The sequence below is a fragment of the Aptenodytes forsteri genome, unplaced genomic scaffold, assembly GCF_000699145.1.
Source record: "Aptenodytes forsteri isolate BGI_AS27 unplaced genomic scaffold, ASM69914v1 Scaffold379, whole genome shotgun sequence".
In the NCBI taxonomy this organism is placed as follows: domain Eukaryota; kingdom Metazoa; phylum Chordata; class Aves; order Sphenisciformes; family Spheniscidae; genus Aptenodytes; species Aptenodytes forsteri.
Genome location: NW_008794088.1, coordinates 2,904,631 through 2,927,506, shown reverse-complemented (window position 1 = coordinate 2,927,506; position 22,876 = coordinate 2,904,631). Strand labels below are relative to the sequence as shown.

At 40.1% G+C, this 22,876-nt stretch overlaps 1 protein-coding gene across 1 annotated transcript in view; it reads left to right on the top strand.

The window, feature by feature from the left end:
* Positions 1-22,876, top strand: part of GSK3B (glycogen synthase kinase 3 beta) — a 96,997-nt gene that overhangs the window by 25,786 nt on the left and 48,335 nt on the right. Inside the window, exons 3-5 of the mRNA XM_009274697.1 lie at positions 6,512-6,595; positions 19,274-19,384; positions 22,330-22,460. Coding sequence (XP_009272972.1) covers positions 6,512-6,595; positions 19,274-19,384; positions 22,330-22,460 — 326 coding nt within the window. The remainder of the gene's footprint in view (positions 1-6,511; positions 6,596-19,273; positions 19,385-22,329; positions 22,461-22,876) is intronic.

The window sequence follows — 22,876 nt, the reverse complement described above, 5'->3', positions numbered from 1 at the left end:
ATGCTGATGGCTATCACTGATTTCTATTTTTTTCTTAGGGAAGCCCTGAAAATTAACAGTATACTAATTGGCATTGTATCTGTGTCTCTAGGATTTTTTGGATGATAGAAGTCAAAGTGCTTTTACAAATGCTAACCCTCAAAGCTGATTCTGTGCACATGCATGTGTTACACATTGGTAGAGGTCGGAGCAGGACACGGTATCTGGACTTTCTGACCTGTGCGTTAGGCCTGCTGGGCTGCAAGTATTTAACAATCATCGATGGACCAGCACTAACTGGGTGGTGGTTGTTGTGGCATTATAGCTCTTGGTATGTCGTAGATACAGACAATATTCGTTTGTTGATATCGTCCTGTATTTCTGGATTAAAGGTCGTGATTGTATGAGTTTGGGACTGACAGGTGTGCTAAAAATGGAGACCTTCCCAACTTAGATCTGCTGGTGTTGGAAATATGCCATGACTGGCAGGAGAGGGAGACTGGGGCTTTGTCTTAATCCGTGCCTCAAATGTAAATGAGGAAAACTGTGATCCCTGTTGACATTTGTCTCTGCTTGAAATTGCTTGCCTACAAAATGGACTTTTTATGGGTGGCTAGCTATTGATGACTGTCAGGGGCAGATTCCCAGCCCAGGCCTCTGTAGTTAAGCCCCTTTTGCACTTCTTTTTCCTCCAAGCACTGATTTATTTCAGTAATAGCTTGGGGCAAATACAGAAGAATGTAGGAATTAGCCTTTATTCTGTAAAACGACTCAATTATCATATATCTGTGAAAGACAGTTCTGTAAGCCATAGAATAATTTCTGTAATATTTTTGCTGACAGCAAGACAGTGTTAAAAGTAGCCTTGTGATTGATGGTGTTTGAAATCCACCTTTGGAAGAATGGGTCAGGCAGCTTCAGGAATTTCTAGAGAAGATGTGGTACAGCTTTTATTTTGCAGTCTGTTCCTCTAAGCTTAGGATAAACCAGACATACTAAGATTGGAGCTTTAGTAATGATATTAGTGAAAATATGCTGATCTTGGTGATGCCACTACCCCTTGGTAACCTGTCAGGTGCTATTTCTGTACCACAGGCAGCTTATGGTGAGTATAATGGCTTCCTCTGTGGTCTGGAGTGTTCTGTCTCGGTACGTTTTACAAAGCTGAGCCTAGGAGGTACAGCTCAAATGTTGCGCAAGCAGCTGTCTCTGCAAGGCATCGAGCTTAGCTGGCTAGGATCACATTGAAAGACCTCTGTCAGCATGCGCCTGCTGCCCTGTGCTTGGGAGTCCAGCCTTTCGCTTGTGGTGGGAGATGGTCAGGGTAAAGAGTCTTCTTCCTGCTATATGAAAATGCTTTAAATCTCTCAAGGTCTCAGTCTCAGCTTGTCTCCTGGGCAGGCTCAGCAGTGTAGCGGGTGAAGGTGAGTGGAGGTGACTAGTCATTCAGGCTGTTCAAGTGGAAGGAAGCGGGGCGGGGGAGAAAACGGGCCTTGATGCTTCATCACTGCCTTCATGCCTCCCACTGGAAACTAGTTTCTTCCCCAGCTTGGCCTGTGGCTCCTTGCTCCAGCTCTTCACTGTGGAGAAAACTTTTACTGAAGAATAAGAAATGTGGTAGACTGGAGAAAATTATGATGGAAGCAGGAGAAAGGAGGTAACTGTAAACATGACATGTGCAAGAGGAGGAGAATTGTGTATACTGAGAAATTTGGATCTACCTGTGCTGCTTCCATCCATCTATAATGCCAGAGTTCATGTGACAATTGCCCTCCATTTTCCATGGAAATGGTTTTTCCGTGGTTTTCCCAACCTGATGGAAGAATGTGAGATACCGAGCTTCAGCATTTGAAGGTAGTACCCTGAGAAGAATAAAAATTAGTTCAAAAAGTGCAAAAATGAGAATTGTTTTAAGCAAGAAGACTGTTGCTGAAGTTGCTTGTTGAAATAGATTAGTAGCTTATCCCTGCCTTTCCATCAAAAAGATATCCTCTCTTAAAAGGACAAGACATATGCAATCTTATCCGTTCACAAGAACCATGTCTTGTCCTTGGTGTGACACAAGGCAAAAATACAGATTTCTAATTTCTCCCATTTCATCTGCTTTGAACATAATCCTCAAAGAACCTTGTTGAGACTTTAAACAGGCATTTCGGAAGGAAAAAAAAAAAGAGCAAAACCCAGCATACCCTTTAGCTAAGGAAGCTCTGAGGATTTCTCTTTTGAACTGGATCCAGGTGGTATTTCTACACTTTATTGGGTATATATTGATAATGTCATGCTGACATGAGCTGTACAAGGCCTTCTGCCTTCATTTGCTCTGGTCCAGTTCAGGATGTTGGAAGTCCATAAGGCATCATCTCTAATGATCCAGTCATTTTATCCCCTGTTGTAAAAAAGGGAGGGGGAAAAGAAGGGGGTGGGGGAGAGAAAAATAAAAGGCAAAGATCCAGGTTAGGGGTGATGAATGCAAACTGGCATAGCTCTAGAAATATCTGGATGGGGAGGGAAGGGAGTGTGTGTGTGTGGGGAGGGGCAATGGTTATCCTAATCTGTAATACCAGATTACAGTGAGGCAGATTATTAGTGAGGCAGAAATGATCTTGCTTTGGTGGTTTTATATCAACTGCAGCTTTAGCACAGTTATGAGGAATTGGGGATGTAACTTTGGAGAGAAGGCATGAGTATTCATGCATGAGCTTTATTGGCTATGTTTTGAAGTTATAAATCGGATGTTGTCATGGCAATCTTTAACCAAATCTTTAACCTTGATGAGCAACCGGATTTCTTCAATGTAATGAACAGATAAAGGCAGTCTGGGCTAGGAAAGTTGTCTTCAGAAGTGATGAACAGGGTTTTGTCACATTGGGTTTGCTTCAATAGTTACTGAAGGGCTCAAATGCACTGGTTGTAAAGCAGTCTTCTGGAGCTGTGTGTCAGCAGCTCCTTGCCTTCTGGATAAAGAAATATATTTTAGATAAGGAAATCAAACTGCATCAGAAATTTGCTGAGTAATCTGTTCATAGTCCCGTTGGTTTGCAGCTTCTCAAAGGAACGTGTGCTGCAGGAGCTCTGTGTTTTGGTGCGAACAGAAGTCTGCTGGGTCCTCTCTTGTGGCGAGGCTGGCGCTGAAGGGTATTGCTTTCTTCAGTGCTTACCAGGCCTGATACTCTCAGTAAGAAAACTAAACCCTTCTCTTCATGTGAATGGGTGGGAGAACGGGAAACAAGAATAACTTCCTCTTTGAGTCTTTCACTTTACATCCATGTCTCTTAGAAGAGAAAAATGATGAGTTAAGGATAAGCACGAGCTTTATGTTTTCATCCACCCTGTATTTTGACCATGCACTGTCAGCCTTTCTCATCAGCATGTTTTGAAATAGTTTGTTTGCATTATATTTAGACGTGCACTTTCTCTCTTGTACTTGGTGTAGGACATCTGTCATGTTCACTTCACTAAGGTTCCCTGCTTATAATCTGATCCCCACCCCCCACCCCCCCCATGCATTTGTGCACTGTTAATTAATAGCCCACATTATAACGTGAAAAGGCTGTTATTTATTTAAGATGTATACAGGGAAATACATGGTAAAGTGAGACTACTTGAAGTATTCATCTGGGAAAAAATGAATTCTTTAAAGCATCAGTCTGTTACATGAACATCAGTAGCTGTTCCCCTGCCACATCCAATTTGAGCTTTGCAACTGTTCAAGTATTTCCAGTTTTAACTCCACCAGGGAGTGGTGATTAGAAGTCAGCTTGGGTTTAAGATGGCTGGGGTGCCTATTTGACTAAGATGACAGTTTAAATTTGTTTCCTTCTGTCTAGTCACAGGATGCGAGATATAGGTTACTGTGTAACCGGTTTATGAGTTATTCCTGATATTAGCACCTCTTGAAGCACTGTTTGTGCAGCTGCAGCAGATGGTCAGGATGAGAGCCGAAGGTGATGGGTCAGAGCGGAAGGCATCAAAGTGGGCACAGACTGTGCTTGTGCTAGGATGAGATACCAGAGTATAAATATAACTTCAGCCTAGCATTAGAATAACTTTGGCTGATTCTGCATGCTGCCCCCTTCCCCTCCCCGTATCCAAACAGCATATACATACTATCTAAAGAATGTGAAGCAGTAAACTGACTTACAGTATATATGTGTATTTTAAAGAGCTAATAGAGATATTGCCAAAATAATATCTGCACATTCATGCTTAGTGCATTCATGTTTCTTCCAGTAGTTCCATGGGATAAAAGGTATTATTCACATTTCACAGCCAGTGGGAGAAAGGGAGGAAGAAATTAGTTGCCTTACGTTGTGCTATGAATTGCTGGTGGAATTTGGTTGAGGTACTGGAACTTGCAGTGTTAGGTTCAGTCCTGTAGTAACATTGTTAAGCGCTGTAAAAGCCAACTGGAAAAATTAATCCCTTGTCATAATTGGTGTTTCAGTGACCAGTGGGATCTAGAGCCATCCCTACTTCAGCTCGCCAGTTGAAATCTGCCCCAGGTTGTAAGGTCCAGGGGAGACACCACTGAGCCAGCAGTGGTGTGCGGTTTGGACAAGACGAGCAGATGAGGTCTTCTGTTGGTCTGAAGTCTGAACTGTGCTGTGCATCACAGGAACCCCAGCCATGACTCCCAAAATTGACTTATTTTTGATAGCATTTAGTAAAGAATGAATAAGTGGAGAATATTTGAGCTCCTGTTCCTACCAGGAGAATGCTTTTCTCTGAGGTGTGTTGATGAGGTTATGTGATGAAGCCTGTATTCCTCTTTCACAAATTCACTCCATGGGATTTCAGGAGATACATGTAAGTCTCAAAGGTCTCTCCCTGCTTTCTCTTACTTTCTCTCTTCATCCTTCAGGACAGAATAGGCCTGTCGTGGTGTGCAGCTAACGGACTTAGGCTTTAATCTGTTCAGAAGCCAGGCAGGCTCAGGGAAGGACTTGCTTTCTCCTTAACTACTAGCTGGATAATTGCCAACTGATAATTGTGTGAGATGTCGCTCGTGTTTGTAAAGAGCTGGCTAATACTGAAGTATTTTTTCAGTCAGCGGGTGGCAGGGATGATAGGATTAATGATACTGCATCCTATCCAACACCTCTTTTTTTAAGGCTACATGGCTTAGAGGAATTAAAAGCAGAGTTCGTAGCCATGTTCACATTAGAAGCTCTGAGTGGTTCTTGTGGAGTTCCTTAAGCTTTAATCATAGTGATAGGCACCATATGTGACCCTCTGATACATAGAATATGAAATCCTTAGTTTGACAGCAGCACCACACAAAGTAGGTGTTAGCTTTGTGCATTAGTATGAAAATGTGGAGTTCCTTAAGCTTTAATCATAGTGATAGGCACCATATGTGACCCTCTGATACATAGAATATGAAATCCTTAGTTTGACAGCAGCACCACACAAAGTAGGTGTTAGCTTTGTGCATTTAAGTATGAAAATGTGTGGTGGCTAAAGAATTTTCTTCCCAAATATTCCTGAAGTTGGCCAGAGTTAATGGTGCTAGTAGGACCAGTGTGTTACTCTAGTGTATTGGTCCTAGCTAGTTAGGATGCATGATTAGCAACCCCATGATTCAAGTAAAAATTTGAATACTTTCTATTTTTGAAGCTGCAGATCGTATAGTAATTGAGGAAGGAAAAACAGTGATGTGTAAATGTGACCATAGGAAAAAGGAGTATTGTAGCAACAGCTGTGGAATGAAGTATAACAAACATAGCTGTGCTAATTTTACTTGCTTGTTTTTATTCATACCTGCAATTCAACATTTCACTCATTTTTATCTGTTAGGCTATAAGATCCCTCATTTGTTTAGGGCTCCGTTACAATGAATATTGCAGTAAAGTCCACAGTTTGTCCTGCATGTAATGAACTGATTTTATTTTAACAGCTTTTTCAGGTTGATATAAAATGGGAAAATAACACTGTTACTCTGTCTGCCTAAACCTGATTAAACCTTGGTTGAACAAAAGTGGGAACTGACTTGCCTACTCAATTTCAGGTGCTTTTTGTTGATATTACAAAGAGAATGGTATGGGAAATGATCTTCCATGACAAACTTCTTCTGCAGCATGGAGAAGGGGAGGCATGTAGGTGTAAATATTATATTTGCTTTTACATTGTTTACATTATATTTACAGTATTCAAGGATAGGCTTCCAACCATTCTGGCTGATATATTGTATTATTGTAAGATCAGAAAATAAAAATGGAAAGTTAATGTCGTCTTGCCTTTTACCACTGAAACTTTGGTAATGTAAGTAGGTAATTCTTGGATTTTGTGATGGATTTGTGGACCTTTATTTTCGAGGGAAAATGTACTCAAAGATGTCGATATTCTGAGTGATAAAGTAAATGGAAGAAAGACTGATAAACGTGTGAAAGCTGTTACCTCTTTCCAACTTTAGTTGTTCTTTTGGTTCCTTAGGTTTTTCAGCTCCTGTATCTATATATTAAGGTCTTCATTACAGTACTCTAACTTTGTGAGTAAAGAGTTTTTCTAATTGTTTGCTTTTCTCTTGTTTCAGAACCGAGAGCTCCAGATTATGAGAAAGTTGGATCATTGTAACATTGTCCGATTGCGTTATTTCTTCTACTCCAGTGGAGACAAGGTAAGAATGAAAAACAGGGCAATGCTTCCTGGTAACCATCTGGGGTATAGCTGAACTGTTTGAATTCCTAGAGACAGGAGTGTGAAGATAGTAGACGTGATAACATTGAGAAAATGCTACAGTGCTGCCCAACAGATCATGTTGGAGCAGATCTTTTTCAGTATGGAAGCGTGTGGTCCATGAGGAGTAGTGTTATTAGTATAGCACAACAATAGCGTAACAGATTTGGATACACACCGCCTCTCTTTTAATTTAGTGGAGCACAGCCAGGCTTCATTTGCACATTCTAGCATTACCTTTCCATATGTGCCGAAGTTTTCTAGGATTCAGCGTTAAGCACTCTAGATTTAAAGCACTTACGTGACTTTTCCCAGACCCAGTCTCTGATGCTTCTGTCCTCCTTCCTTGTGTGTCTGTACCATATATAGGCTGAGTTTCAAAGCCCAGAGGAAAGAATAATGTATGAACACGTGATTGTAGCATTTGTCAGAATGCTTATGCTCCAGAAGAAGGAGCAAATAGCTGGATTTAATAAATCTCAAGAAGTAGACACTGCCATTTATGTTTTCTTTTGGTCTAGGCGTAAAAGTTCCTTGGGTTTTTTAAAAAGGGGTTACAAGTTTTTGTTTTAATGTGAAGTTATAACAGCTTCCTTGTTTATGTATGTATCAGCATTTTAGGAATCATAGGAGAATTCGGGATGAAATGGACCTCAAGATGGCATCTGGTCCAACCTCATCATTAAAGCAGGGTCATCCATGAAGTTGAGGGGAGGGGGGGAATCTTTCTGGCCCATATGGGAGTTAATGTAAGCTGTGAGGTGGAGAAATGGGCTGGATGACCTTCTGAACTTCCTCTGATCTTTTTATATATAGTTATAAATATTTACGTAAATTATATAATAATTTATATAAATGTTACAATTTTTCATTTTCTAAAGCAGATTACATCTTTAGTTGTCTTCAGATGGTGGTACACATGTGTCCACAATGCTGTAAAGGATTGTATACAAGAGCTGATAGCTACTAGAAGGCTGTTAATTGCTGTTGCCACAAAGTGGGTCAACAGAATGGGAGAGGGGTCTTTGTGCATTTAAGTATGAAAATGTGTGGTGGCTAAAGAATTTTCTTCCCAACCACTTCAGGGTCTTTGGAGCTAGAGAAGGAGCTGATACCTCCAGGATAAGCTGTTGGTGACAGGTCACTGCAGCCTTGTGCAGTGCACAGAGGGATAATTGGAGGAGCCCTGTTGTTATCTCTCTGAGAGGTGCTTGGGGGGGGACCTGGCCCTGTGCCTATGGAAAGCTTGCAAAACCACTTTGCAGGAATCAAGGAGAAATGTGGTTTAATATTTTTTTTTTTTTATTAGCCCACCCTTCCTTCCCCTTGCCTGGTGATAGCAAGCATTTCCAGTGTTATATGGCCGTTGCTGTTTTGTTGGTAGTGCAGTGTAGTTTTTTAAAATATATTGTGCTCACTTAGTATATAACCAGACATTCCTCGAGTAGCATGAGTACAAGAAGGGAAATACTGTGAAGGAGGGCTTGATTTTGGGGCTTTTTGTTTGCTTTTTTAACCAGCTTGTAACTTGGCTAGAGTGAAGTAAAATTTCATGAGACAAGCAGAAGACAACTGCCTTATCTAATGGCTTTCAGAAACTTCCTGCAAACAGTGAAAGTGTTAAAACTTCTCAGAACGCTGTTCCAGGAGCCTTTGTATAACAGTAACTTGAGTAGAACTCTTTTGGAAATCTTTAACTTGATGTTGAGCTTGAGACTGGATTTTCCACTTTGCTGTTTCAACTCCACGTGGCTGATTCTTGGCAATGCTAGTTTTGTTTTTAAAAATGCGGTCTCTATCCATGGCCAGCAAATCTTAATGCTTCAGTGAGAAGTTTTCTTTCACATTCCTTTCTGCTCTTCTTTCTTCATGCCTCTGCTCTGTGCCTTTGAGATTTCCACTGCTACCCTGTTGCAAAATAGGACAAATGTGAACCAGTCCCTAGGGCAAAGGTGCACCCAGCAGAACATCAGCAGCGGTAACGTTGCAATTCAGGTTGCAAGGTCTCTTTGCAGTTCAGTAGAAAATGATACATAATTGGCTTGCAAGTATTTCCATGTAGGTGGCAGCATGTGAAGATAGCTGTGTATGGGTTTGTTGGCTGCTGTTTGTGAAAAGCTCTGGAGAGCAGCAAGTTGGTGTTCTGAAGCTCATCTGGAAAGGCAGAATAACGCTTCTTATGTTTTTGTCAGTTTGTGAAGCAATAACATCTTTTCCTTCATATTAGCCTCATAATCAAGCTGGCTCTTTGGAGAGTGGAGGGAAAGGGAGAAAAGCATAAGGTCCCATCTGGTAACTAGGAAGGACATGTAGGAAGCAGCTGCAGATTTAGATGCTAGGAACCCAGAGCTTTATATGGAGTGATTCTTGAAGCCAAGTCCAATGGGAAGAGTAATGTAAAAATCCAAGGAAAGTATAGCAGAAAATGCAGTAGCATAGTGATGAGTGGGGCTTGCAATTGTTGTCTGTCTTCATGAAGAACTTGGTATAAACATAGATTCATGGAAGTGGGCTGTTAATTAACTCAAGTCTAGCAGTGATGGGAAAATTTCAGAGGTAACTATTATACTGCTGATCCCCTTAATGAAATAGTTCACCAATGAACTTAATTTTGATACCTACATATCAAGCGTTCTCTTGCATAAAGTTTTTCATGCCGTCGTGATCGCTCTACCTGTTTGTTCCAGCTGTAGTGTTCCTTGGACATCTCCCTTCTTCCCTGGTGCTTAACACCAGTGTCTCTAAGCCCAGAGACCTTTCTTTCTTTTTTTCTTTTTTTTTTTTTTTTTTTTTTTTTGGGCCAATATCCGAGAAGCTTAAATCTGTCTCAATTTAGAGGTACCTCAAAGGATTTCTCCAAATCAGACTGGCACTCTTTGAAAGCCATGTGCCTAATAGTCACTTTAGTTCTTTTTAATCACTAGGCATTTTTAGGCACTGGGCAACTTTGAAACTGGCTTTATTCTAGCAAAACAGGGGGTTTAATTCTTGATTAGAAAACTGGAAACAACAGAAAATAGCATCAAATAGAAAAACAATTCTAAATAACACTTGCTAGTAAGACTATTCCTTAGCTGCGTCGAAGTTGTAGCTAGTTTGTAGATACTTGGAGCTCTCTGTTCGCTTTTTCCAGGGGCTATCCATGGAACTGGTTGAGTGTTTGAGCTCCCTATCTTTTCTTTTTCCTTATGATGAACTCTCCTTTTTATGTCTCCTATTTGCTTAAACTTCCTTCCTGCTTTTGTCAAAAGCAATCCAGTATTAGCAGCATAGAAATCTTGTATCAAATATGGCTTTGACTGATTTCTTCTCCCTTGTTTTAATGTGGTTTAATACTCCCTCTTGTCTGACTCCCTCTTGTCTGAGGATCTTTGAATTGTATTGCCTTTATATAGGTATACCCTAAACAGAGAGGGGTGTGTGTATATATATATATATATACACACACACACATACGTGCACGCGCACACATATATTTATGCCTTTATGTATATGTATATATAAAAGTTGTTTTGAGTACTGACTACATATTAATCATGTTTGACTAATAATTTCTAGTTTGAGAGAGCTCAAAGAGAGCATGTAATATATATTAATATGACAGTTGACAGGCTTGGCATTCAGGTTGCTTCTATAAACTATTTCCTCCTTGGTTCGTTCTTTTTGTAAGTTTATAGACGTTTGTCAGACCTGTTGGATAACCCAGTTCTTTCAAAAGACTGTTCCTTAATGAATTTGCCAAAGTAGATTCTGGTTTCTTTTTTTTTCCTGAAGCTGTATGAGATACCTGATAGCAGGGCACTGACTTTCATAGCTGTAATGTGCTTTTCAGTAGTCCAAAACTTGTAACTGGTGGAATGAACCAGAGGGGAAGGAAGGACAACCAAATAATGGGCTGAGTTGTGTATGGAAGATTCTCTTTGTGAAAGTAGTCACAAGTCTTTTCCATTTCTGTGATTTGTGGTTTTCTAGGTAATCCTTGGAGAAAATGGGTAGGATTATAGGGCTAGCCAACTCTGCTGTGTTTGATAGTTTTGGTATTCTGCCTTAGGTAAGGTCTTGAACAAGATGCCTGGTTTGCCTGTCAGCTTGCCACTGAGAGATCAGACCATATTAGGAAAGTGTACATTTCTGTTTTGATTTTTGCTGCTTTTCCTTAATTTCAGGGACTGCCTTGCATTTAGCATGATATATAAATGATTTACTGAAGCAGGGGGAGATGGTCTTGCTGCCTGTCCTTTTTAGCCTAATTCTGCTGAGAACCTTTTGAGCCATGCTCCAAGGGAGGGTGGACATGGACATACTGAATAATCCCTCTGGCTTCTTTGCTGAGAGTATTCCCCGATGTTTTATAGCATGACCTAACTTCTTAAATCAGTCGCTGCTGAGTAAAATTATTCAGCTGTGTAAAACCTGAAATGAGTTCTTAATCCCCATTTTTTTCCCTATTTCTGGTTTAGATCTTTCTTTGTGGTATTTCATAACTGTTGTGTTTTCTTGTGTGGATGTTTTTGAGTGTTTAATAGTCTGATCAATCTATATCCATGCCCAAAAGAGGAAGAGAAGTCACTGGAGAGATTTGTTCCTGCATCAAATCATATTAAAGTAAATAGAGTTTTTGTTGCATAATTGCATCTCTGGTCATGTCACTCCCCCCCTCCCCCTCTTTAAACGTGGCTTGGTATTCAGAGGAGTCGAAGAAAGCACATAAGGGAGCACAGAGAGATCACAAATAGGCAATATGCTGACTCTCTTTTGGAGGCTGAGCTGGCCCTTCTGCGTGCTCTAATTGATTTCTAGTCTTATTTAGCCTTAGCTGTAAGGGCATGCAGCCAAAAGTCCATGCAGACTCAGGATGGAAATTTACTCCCATAGACTTAGACTGAGGTTTAAAATAAACGTGCAGGAGATACATGCTGAGCTGCATCTATAAGCTGCTGTGCACTATCTCATGTGCGCTTTGGCAGCAGTGTATTAAACTGCAATGAAGAAATTTGGAAGAAGGGAACAACTGGCTGATTTGCAAGTTTGGGCTTTGCTGAACAGTTGGTGTTTCTCCAGGTTCGTATCCCTGTTAGGAAGAGAGATCCTCCACCTTCAAAGAGGTATGAACATCACCATCCTTTCTTGCGGGAGTGTTTAGATGAGTCCTCACGTAAGGACCATCCATTCTGTTCTCTGTTAAAATGGAGTACTTGTAGTTGAACCATTTGGTTTCTTAATTGAACTTGGTTTTGTTTTGTTTTGTTTTTTAAAAAGTTCTTGCACAAAAAGTTCAACTGATAGAGCCTTGACCCCAATTTCGAATTGACAGAGCCTGTGTGAATGTTTTGCACCAGCCTAGTAATGTGCTGAAGGGCCATCAGTAGAGATGAATTAAGTCACTACGATCCATTTAATCCTTGGCAGATCTGCTGTGCTGTCAACAAAGGGGCAATTAATGCCAATTATGAGGAGTTTTGTGATGTTGGTATCTCTGTAGTCCTTGCCTGAGGCCTGCCAAGCTCATTTCAAAAAGGGCACCAGTCATCAGATAATGATTATCAGTTACTGCTGTTAGGGCTCACAACATGCTGGGAATTTCTTTAGTCATAGTTATGAGCAGTCTCTGGTTTTGAGTAGGTTGTGTTAATAGAAATAGCAGCTTTGTCTGCCTGCGGTAGGTCTTTGCAAGAGTGGAGTAGGCAGCAGTGGCTAGATCCTCAATGTGGTAGATGCGTGCAGTGGAAATGGGAAGCTCCATGATTTCTCTCTAGACCAGTGAACTGTCCAGTATGTCTGGTAAGTCACTCTTATGTTCTCAAGTCATTCCTCTACCAGCTCTAGCCACTGCTCTCATCGTCCCGTGTTGGATGGCCATTAGGAAAGCAGCTTGTATTGTTTGTCCTGAGGAGGCATATGGTTTGAACCATTATTGTGTATTTTCTTGCCTAGTTTGCTGTCATGGGTATATCTCGATTCAGAAATTTCCACTCAGTCTGGAAGGTGGTGTACAGGCAAGAAAATAATGGATCTCCAAAGACTCTACTTTTTGTTTTCATGGTAAGGTATGCAGGACAGCCCAGTGATCCCAACATTGTTAATTTTCATCTTCCAACAGAGTTATTGCCAGCTTATGGCACAGTCCCTGCTTGGGAGCTGTGATTCAAATATCCACAGATCACCTATGTCAAAGATCACAAATCAATCCCACCTTTTAGATGTTGGGTGGCTGTTTCCAACTTCATAGAAACATTTTCTCCTTGGAAGTACAGCTAAAAGCTTAAGGACCTTACAGGGCATAAAGTAAACAAGGATCAGCAGGGATTCCCAAATTCTCTTCATGAGTGACCTTTTTCTTTACTATAGTCTCGCTTTAGAGGGGAAAAGTATGACAGAAAATGTCTTTTTTTTTTTTTTTTTTTTAAATGAAGGGGAAAGGCTTAGCGCATCACCTAAGAACCTAAACTCTTTCAGTGATCAAAGGCAGACAATGCAAACCAACTGTCTTAGAACAAGACCCAGGAAAGTTCTTAAATCTGAATTATATTGGGAGGCTTGACTTCTGCCCTTATGCTGCCATCACAGCTGACCCAGTTGGCAGTTCCTACCTACATCAGACTGTTATGTTGACGAGTAATGAGCATTACAGAACAATTTGATAGTTTTGACAAGTAGGTGTAGGAACAGAGGTCTTGGGACAGATCTCAGTTCTCAAACTCAGTCATGAGGGAATAGGAAAGGAGATATTTTGCCCAACACTTGCAGTACTAATAGAAAGCATTGGTATCTTTCCAAACACTGAAGTTGAGTCTTCAACTGCTCTTACCCCCCTGGAGTTATCGGTGTGAAACTGCAGCTATACATCTAGGCTTATGGTTCCTTTACTTTGGTGGCAGCCACAGCTCTGTTTTGAAATAGATGTGGTTGTAAACTGCAAGTAAAAACAGGCACATGTGGCCACTGGATGTCACCATTCCTTCATACAAATAAGGTCAGTTACAACATTTTTTGCATTTTCAAATTTTTCCAGTGTATTGTGGCTACTCAGTAGTTAGAATAGGAAGGCTGCAAATTCTTGCTTTGTCTTTGAAAGCGGTTCCAAAGTCTTTGTATCTTTAACGTACTATGTCAGCTTTCAAGATAAGAGAAGGAAGGTGGATGTCTCATGGTGCTTGATAAGGGTGTGTGAAGAGCATGCTGGTTGTAGCTCTAAGAAAAAGTAAACTAACCTTTTTTTTTAATCTGGGGCGAAAACTGTGTGACTTTGAACCTTGTATGTTGTCTAAATCTAGATGGCTAAGCCAGGGTGAAGGGCATATCTTGCCTCATGCTGATACTCTCCGGTGTTTAAATAATGCACTCTAAACAAAGGTGTAATCCATGTGAAATGCTGATATCCGTTTTCTTGCTTTCCAACTCCCAAGTTAAATCCTTCAAATCCTTCAGCGCTTTTTGACAGAACCCTTGCGTAGCCACCATCCAGTCAGTAACATCTCCAAGTGTAGCACCTACCTCTGAAATGTCATCGGTGGGATGCTGTCATATGGTAAAGAAAACATGATCCCCTTGAATAAACTTGACTGGCTTATTTACCTCATATAGCCCCCGTGCTGATGCCTTGGGATAATTTCAATAAGAAGTGCATTCTGGAGGCATATTCCTTAATTTCAGGTTTATCTCTTACCTGTGTGCTTTGAGCTTGAATAGGTAGGTAAAAGCGAGTTTCTTCAGAGTGTAGTTCCACATTTATTTCTCCAAATGCAAAGTTAGTTTAAGAAACTCCTGTGTTGTTCATCTCCTCTAAGTTGTGCTCATATAGCTGATCACATGGAGTCCATCTGAAAACTAGCTCAAATGATCTAGGATTTAAAAATTTTTAAAAAAAGGGGCAAAAAACCACCTGCAAACCACACCAGAACCACCACCACACTGTTACTGATCTGCCAGATGAAAACCAAAATGAGCATGTTCATCCTTCTTTCCAAATGCTGACCAGTAAATTTAGTCACCCTAGAAGAAAGAGCACCCATAATAGTTTCTTAACCTTTTTATCCTATTACTTGACGCTCAGAGAAATTTTCCTTAGATTCCAGTTCAGGAGAACTTCTAACATCTTACTAGGTGCTGACATATTCTTCAGAGTATGCCCTGTGATTTTTGCTTTTGCCCTCGTCTGGCGTTTGGCATGTATGACCTCCCTGGCTTCTATCATCGTGTTGGTGGTAAATAGGGGAAATAGTCAGACTGTGACTAATGTTGATTGCAGTGTTATACATGCATGTTGTAAATGTAGTGTGTGTGATACATGAAAAAAAATTAATGAAAGCTGATAGAAATCACTCAGGATTAATTTGGGGTTTGTTGAGGTGGGGGAGGATCATAGAGAATGAATATTTGTACTTTCCCTGCAAGGAACAATCCAGAAGAGCGAATCTTTGAATTCAGTAGCTGTTGCTTTATATTGGCCATAGTTAAGCTCAACTGGATGGTGCTTAAAACAGATTACTTGTGTGGACTAAAGGACGGAAGAGTTTTAAAAGTGGAGTTTGAGACCTCCATGCAGCCTTTCCTATGTCAGTAGGGTAATGTTTTCAATTTCACTCAGTCTTCAGCCACGTAACGTGTAAGGCTCATGTGCTAGAGTAGTGGTACTTGCAGCAGAATCTCCAATTTCTGATACAAAGAAAAAAATGAAGTTGCTAGAATGTTTTGGTTCTTGTGTCCTAGTCTTTCTCATGCCCCTTATTATTTCATAGTCTGTATTAGTATCTACTTATCTGAAGTGTTTCCAACCAAAGTGAAATGGTGCCTCAAGTGTCAGTTCTTGAGAGGTGCAGAGCAGTTCAATGGCAAGGCTGTGGTTATTTTGCTCTGGCTCATTTCGGAGCAGTGTTTGTCAACTGAGGATTTATCTGCCAAGTGACAAAAAAGCAGCTTCTAACATTTGAGGCAATTGCAGGTACATGAGCCGCATTGCTAAAATCAGAATCATTATGAAATACATTTATCCTGTTTTTCATGATCTGGCTCCCTGCCGTCCCCCCCTTTTTCATTTTGAAGAGTACATGGTCATAACCTTAGCAGCAAGCACGGAAGAACATGGATGCACATGAACATCTGACCTACTGAGGAGAGCTAATAATCTATTCAATCCCAGTGTCTGTAGGGAGCAGTGCGTTATTAAATGACGCCTTGTGTTTGCTTTCTGTCATTTATATGATGCAGTCTCCTCTGGACCTTTCTGTTCTCCATAGAGGCATTTCAGAGGTGCTCCTGATGGTTAGGTTACCTTGGTTGGTTCCCAGCCCAGCGATTTTGAAACAGCAGTGTGGAAACAAGTTGTGTGTGGAATATGTGGAGGGTTTGAAAAAGGCTTCCTGTAATGGAAAGATAAGCTCCCGCTTTATCCTCAAGCAGTTGCCCTCATTTGGCAAGCTCTTTGAGCTAACCCTGTTTCCTATTGCAATACATCTGGGTCACTGGAAAAATATGTGTTTAAGAGGAATGCATGAGGTAGGCAAACCAGGTTACATCATCCTCAGAGCTTGTCAGGCCATGTCTGCTTTCTAGCTTGTACTGAATCTTGTTCAGGGGAATCCAGGTAACTTGGATGTTATTTTCATCCAGTTCATGCTCACAGAGAAGGGTGAGGGCTCTTGAAAACCGTATTTTGAGTGTTTATCAGATTTGTGCCAGGTTACATCAGGAGAAGGTAGGTCAGAACACTTGAATCATCTTTAATTCATGAAAGTAGTCATTTAGGCCACTTCTGAAGTGGCAGTTGCTTGTGATAGGAGGGAGTATACTGCTACTTACATAGTCAACACCATAAGCCTTGCCTTTGTACTTGCATATTAAAGTTCTGGGTACATCAAATGGTACATCAAAACTTGTTTGCTGGTTGGGGGAAAGGTGTTCATGTGCCTTCGTGTCTTCTAGGTGATAATGTGCGATACACATTTACACGGGAGCAATACCATGTGAAACCCATGTAGTTTGTTCAAGTACTATGGGTAGCATAAAAACTCATAAGGATTGGTGGGTGGGTGCAAAACCTCCCTCTAGTGATTCAGATGCCTTGATCTTTCTGTGCTTGTGTCATGCTATGCCATTGAATTAGTCCCATTTCCAACAAAACATAAAATAAAAATCAAAATGGAGGAGAAGAAAGTAAAACAAAGGTGGTATGAACTGAATAGAGTACTGTAATTCTCAAAACTCGCTGTTGTGAAGTAGCGTGGATGGGGTTTAATGATCATACGTATTACTGGTTTACGTCTCCTTTACTTGTACTATGAGAGGATAATGAAATCACTGTAATTCCATTTCTACTCATTTTTTTCTGTTTCTCTAATCTCTCATGTAAATCTTTTTGATACATGGAACATGAATCCTCTGAATGAAAGTAATCAATCTCAGTAACAGAGTACTTTGTGCAGTGACTTGTTACCAATAAGACTTTCTCACTCTCCAAGAGGAGGCAAGCGTTAAATATATTCATCAGGTTGTATCTACACTGAATCAAACAGAATTCATATTCATGAGACTGTGTTTTTTTTTCTCTTGGTGTAGAGATTGCCTTGCCAGGCATAAGTTAAGTTTGATTTTTCAGGACATTTATTTTCTGTATTTTATGATTAATACCTTGGAAAGCACTGACCTAAGAAGAGGTGCTGGTGGATTTTTACTGGCTTGAAGTGAGAGTCAGGGAAGGAAGAACTTCTCTTGTTGCAGAAGGGAAAGCGCTAAAATACAAGTACGTTATTTTCTTGCATATGTTTGCGCATCCATGGAGTTCCAGAGCCGTCTGGTATTTCCTCTGCACTGCTGGTAGTTGTCCCTCTTCGTCCATTTCCAGAAGTTTGTTCTCCAGCCTGGTCTCCAGATTCCTTCATGTTGTTACCCAGTTCCTGGGATGACACTGGGAGAGGCACCAGCGTAGGCACGGTTTTGGAGGCTGCTGCTCCTTGTCTACGTTGCAGAATTACCATACGAGCAGATACAAGTTAGTGGGCCATTGGCATTTGCTTAGTGCTGGTGCTATTACCACTGTCATTTAAGCAATTATATTAAAAAAAGAGCATCTTTTTGTAGGGAAGAGTGATATAGGCAGGGCCTTGCAAGGTGACTTGGCCTATTAGAAGGTATTGGTAAGAGCTATTAAAATGTCCTGAAAATACAAGTGTTTATTGTCAAATAATGGTGAACAGAGATCTTGTATTCTGAGTCTTTAACAACACACAAATCCAGCAATTCTTTGCATATTGTGTATTCAAGGTGTGTATTTCTGCATGTGTTACCACATACCGTTTCTTTACTCATTGGAGACTGCTGCTCTTTGCTGAGGCATGATAGAGACAGGTAAGGAAAACAGAGCACTGTGAGAGTAACACACCACACTTCGTGCTCAAAGTGATGTGTTAAGTCACGGTAATATTATTAAATTGCTATAGCTAAATGAGGTTTGTCTTCAGGTATTAAGATACGTAGCCAGTGGACCTGCTGGCAAGGGACTCCAGTTGAAGACCTGGGAGTGCTGTACTGTTTCCAACCACATAAAGTCTCTGTGTATCATCTTTCTCTATAGAAAGATCTAGCTGTTAATACAGCAAGTGCAGGAGAGGTTACTTCTGGTTAATTCACCTAGCTTTCAAAAATAATTTTTCAGGTTGGTATAATTAATTATACCCACCTCTCAACATTAAATGTATTCACAGTCTTGATAGGATTTGCACAGAAGACTGCATTGAAATATCGGAAGTCTTTTTAAGACCTGTTTTACTGCTGAAAATTCTCAGTGCCACAATTAGGCACTATGTGGTTATAGTACTTTGTCATTTAATTCCTCTTTGTTCCTTCTTTCCTTTGTTAATGTATTCTGTAACGAAGTACCTTATAAAACTACATTTGTTGTTTCTCTGTGTTATGTTCACATGAACCTCTAACCTGATCCTAGATATTAAAAGCGATACTCAAGTCTTTGTTTTTGTCTTGTTCTGTTTTGCCATGAGTAAGTTCATATGTTTAAGTTGGAGATAACTGGGACATCAAAATGCGTGTAAACAAAATAGTTACAAATGTTAACACTGGCTTACTGTATATGAATGGTTAATATGTATTATTAATTCCTTAATAGTTAGAAATTCAGTAAGATCAAAGTAACATTTCTAAAAGATGCAGGATTTTTAAACTTTTTCTTTGATGTGTAGTTGTGGGATGTGAGTTTGGGACTTTTAAATTTACACTTCTTGGGTTTTGGTGGGGAAGGGACTAATGGATTAATAGACTGCTTTAAATAATGATGCAGGTGTCACCTTGAAATATCTCCTAATGAAAATATTGAATGGGCAGAACAATTATATCCTTGTCTGCATTTATAATCAGAAAATGCCTTATGTTGGAGACCATATTAATTAATGTTACCTTAAACATAAGTTTGACTTAAGTATTGGCGCACAAGTGCAAAGCCTAAAGGAAAAACAGTTTGGCGGCAGCTCAGACTCCCACTAAAGACATGTACTTAAAATGTCCACAGCTTTCTCATCCTGTTGGCTTCTCTGAATGCTTTAATGTACTTCATGCTTCAAATCTATTGCTGATTTTTTTTTTTTTCTTCTTCTTCTCTATTCTCTTTCAGAAAGATGAGGTGTACCTCAACTTGGTGCTGGACTATGTTCCTGAAACAGTATACAGAGTTGCCAGACATTATAGTCGGGCCAAACAGACACTCCCTATGATTTATGTCAAGGTAGGTAACTGATAGATGTGGTTAGATGAAGAAGGATATTATAGGAATAGACTCTGTGGATACCTCTTTTCTGATATAACTAGTTTTCTGAAATTTTTAGAAGCACATAAATTGCAAGGCAAGGAAAAAAAAAAGATTAAAATGATTATTTGTTACAGTGAAGGAAGAATAGAGGATAAGAGGCTTAAAGCAAGCACTCCTGATTTCTCACTTTACAAAAATCTTGGAATGGGTGGGGGAGACCGAGTGTGGGGGCAGTGTTTTGGTTTTTAAGCAGCTTAGATAGAGACTGACATCAGCCAAATTAGCAGCTTCAGTTTCTTGATGTGATGAAGACACAATAGTACAAATGTCGGGACCTGAAAGAGGATGTCGGGAAGAATAGTGTTCTCTTATCTCTTATCTTCCTCCTTTCCTGGCGTATGAGTAAGAGTTCATGTGCTTCTGTTGTGGGCATGAAAGGCCTATTTTTGTTCTCTTCCCTGCACTTGGAGCTAAGTGGCTCTTGTCTTGAAGAGCTACATGGAGTAAGATGTTTGTATGCATATTATAGCCTCAAAACCTCACTTAAGTTGTCTGTATCTTTTGTCATCTTTTACAAAGTGGTTAAAATGAATAAAATTTCAGGTTTTTTGTGTCAAACATGGGACCCGTCTGGGTCTTCATAGTTCCATTTCATGTTTTATGACCACAATCCACACGCTAGTAAATGATTATGTTTTCACATGGCATTAACTTGCTAACATGGCATCCATGTAACATTAAATGGAAATTAGCAACGAATATTCCTGATTCATATTGATTTCTTCAGACTCCTGTAATGCTTTAACATGAGGATGGGGTTAAGAAAAAAAACGTTAATTTCATTGAAAGAAGAAACTACAAATAGTAATTATTCCAATAACAAAGTGTTGTGCCATAACCGTATATGCATAAATTGTATATGGCATGTCTCCGCAATAGCCAGTACTGGTGCCTGTTTTTAAGAAAGCACAGAATCTTGTCATCCAGCAAAAAGAATTTCTACTGCAAGGTCATTCCACGTAGTCTGTTGGTGGAACAGCGTGTCTTCAGGTTGTATGCTCCCCAAAATTTGTTAGCTTAGCTTTTGATAAATTGTTTATATAGCTTTTGTCAGTACTCTTGCCCTAATTGTTCTTCATTATGGGGACTTGGGAAAAAATTGTCCCTACTTATCTTTTGAGAGAAAATTCTGCTTCAACTCTTTCATCTTGCTGGATACTTCGGACTTCCCATTCCAGGTAGCCTGGAAGGCTGTTCTTACTTTTCTGGCAAGGCAAGCCTTTCTCATAATCCTGTATTTAAAAGGATCGTGTTACCTTGATGTCATTAAAGCTTTTGCAATTTTCCAGACATCTTGGCTACACAAAGGTCAGATCATACTGTGTGTTCACTTCTGATTGATACCTAGGCAGGCAGAGAGCTGCTCTTTCCTGGGTAACAAAGAAACTGTTAAAGAACTGCAAGGAAGCTTTTCTAGTAATCTTTTCGTTAATTTTTATTTGTAACCTCTAATGTGCTGTAAGAAATTCCTGGAAATTTTGGGTTTGCTGAGTGCAGATGAAAGGCATACTTTCTAAATCCCGCATGTGTTGACTTGACTTCTCAAGTTAGAGCAATCTTTTGGATTATTTTGCAGTACACTTGCACAATACATACTTCACGTGTCTAGAACAAGCAATTCAGAAGACATGTTTGTTTGCTTTTTTTAGTGCAGAGTTGTAGTTTTGAGAAACAAATATGAAAGCTAAAGACTTAGAGCCAAAATTCAGGCAATTCTCTTCCTGCTCCTACCTTCCCCACCAAACAAAAAGAAAAAAGGGAGAGAGAAAGAATGAAAGACAAAGATAGTGGTGAAAGTGAGGCAAACATGACTTGATAGCAATATCTAGCAATTGCACCTGGTTTTTACAGACCATTAAAGGTGAACTGTGGAGAATGAGCTTAGAAAAGAAAGCGTGGAGTTGCAACTCCGGTACAATGTCCTGCCTGTAGCTTGATTGATTTATTTATTTATTTTTAGTGGAACCTTGGGGGAGACACAACAAAGATAACAAATAACCTGGCAGCCTGTTGTCAACCTTGAAACAGGGCTTCCCATGCCTTTTATACAGTCCTAATTGTGTCCAGCAGCTCTTTGTTGTCCATAGCCAAAAAGTGTGTAGCTCCAGCAGCTGGACATCCTCCCCTTGCCCTGTAATCTTGCCCTGCGAAGCTCTTGGCTTCATAATGCTTCCCCTTGCTGTATTTCTCCCTGCTAAGGGGCTGGTTAGCCTTGGATAGGGGGCAGAGCAAACCCTCCCTCAGCATACTTGTTTGCTTGTGCCTTGCATAAAATTATCCTGAACAGTTGTTTTTATCTGCCCTCTCTTTTTGCCCAGAGATTTGAAATTAAAATAAGTCTGTCCCCTCACCAAGAGAAACTGAGAGATTCACTCAAGTGACAGGCTGAAACACTACCATAGTCCTTGGACAACATTTAATATGTTGTTAACTTCATTAACGAAAGGGTTTTCTTTGTTGTGTTTTTGGTTGTTGTTTTTTTTCCTTACATAACCTGGAATACTTAATTTCTATGAAGAGGCTGATTTATAAAGCAAACTGAAACACCTTTTATTTTGTGTATTTTTTTTTTATGACTACTGTTATCTATAAATGTTGGAAAGATGGCACAAATTTTTTTGGAATTGTGCTCATTTTTGGAAGGACAAATGAACAAACTTGAACTGCGTGTGTGGGTGTGTAGCAAAGGGCGGTAAGGAAGGTATGCAAATACCTTGCCCATCTTCATAGCTCTAATATGCATTCAGTAGGGTCTTTTTTGAGTGATTTTGTTTTTCTTCTAAGAAGAGTTTGTGCTAAATTAATTGTTTACCCTGTTTTGACTGGGAAAGCATGCCTCATGCAATGTTTCTGTGTTCCAGTTGTACATGTATCAGCTGTTCCGGAGTTTAGCCTATATCCATTCCTTTGGGATCTGCCACCGGGATATAAAACCACAGAACCTCTTGCTGGACCCTGACACAGCTGTTCTAAAACTCTGTGACTTTGGAAGGTAAGCGCGTCTGTGGCCTGAAGCCTGGTGAGAAGAGCTTCTTTCAAAGTGAACCTGGGTGCAATTTTGCAGAGAAACCCTCTGTGTTCCTGTGGAGGTCTTCATTTGTAGTTTTGAAACTACAAATCAATATGAAGGGAATTAAAATTCAAGGCTGTTATTTGTGCAGGTAGTCAAAAAATAAAATAAATATGCTGTTGCATAGGGAAAAATACAACCAAATATTAGGGTGAAATGTGTTTGGGGAAGAGAGGACAGGCACAGTGGTATAGTAACCTGAAAGGGCTAATGTTACACTTTATTAGTCTACTTGTATGTACACCAAGTTAATTAATATTTCAAATACTGTAGAGGCTCAAGATCAGAAGCAACACTTCTAATTGAAGCTCTTAGATAGTGGACGTCCATGTCCTAGG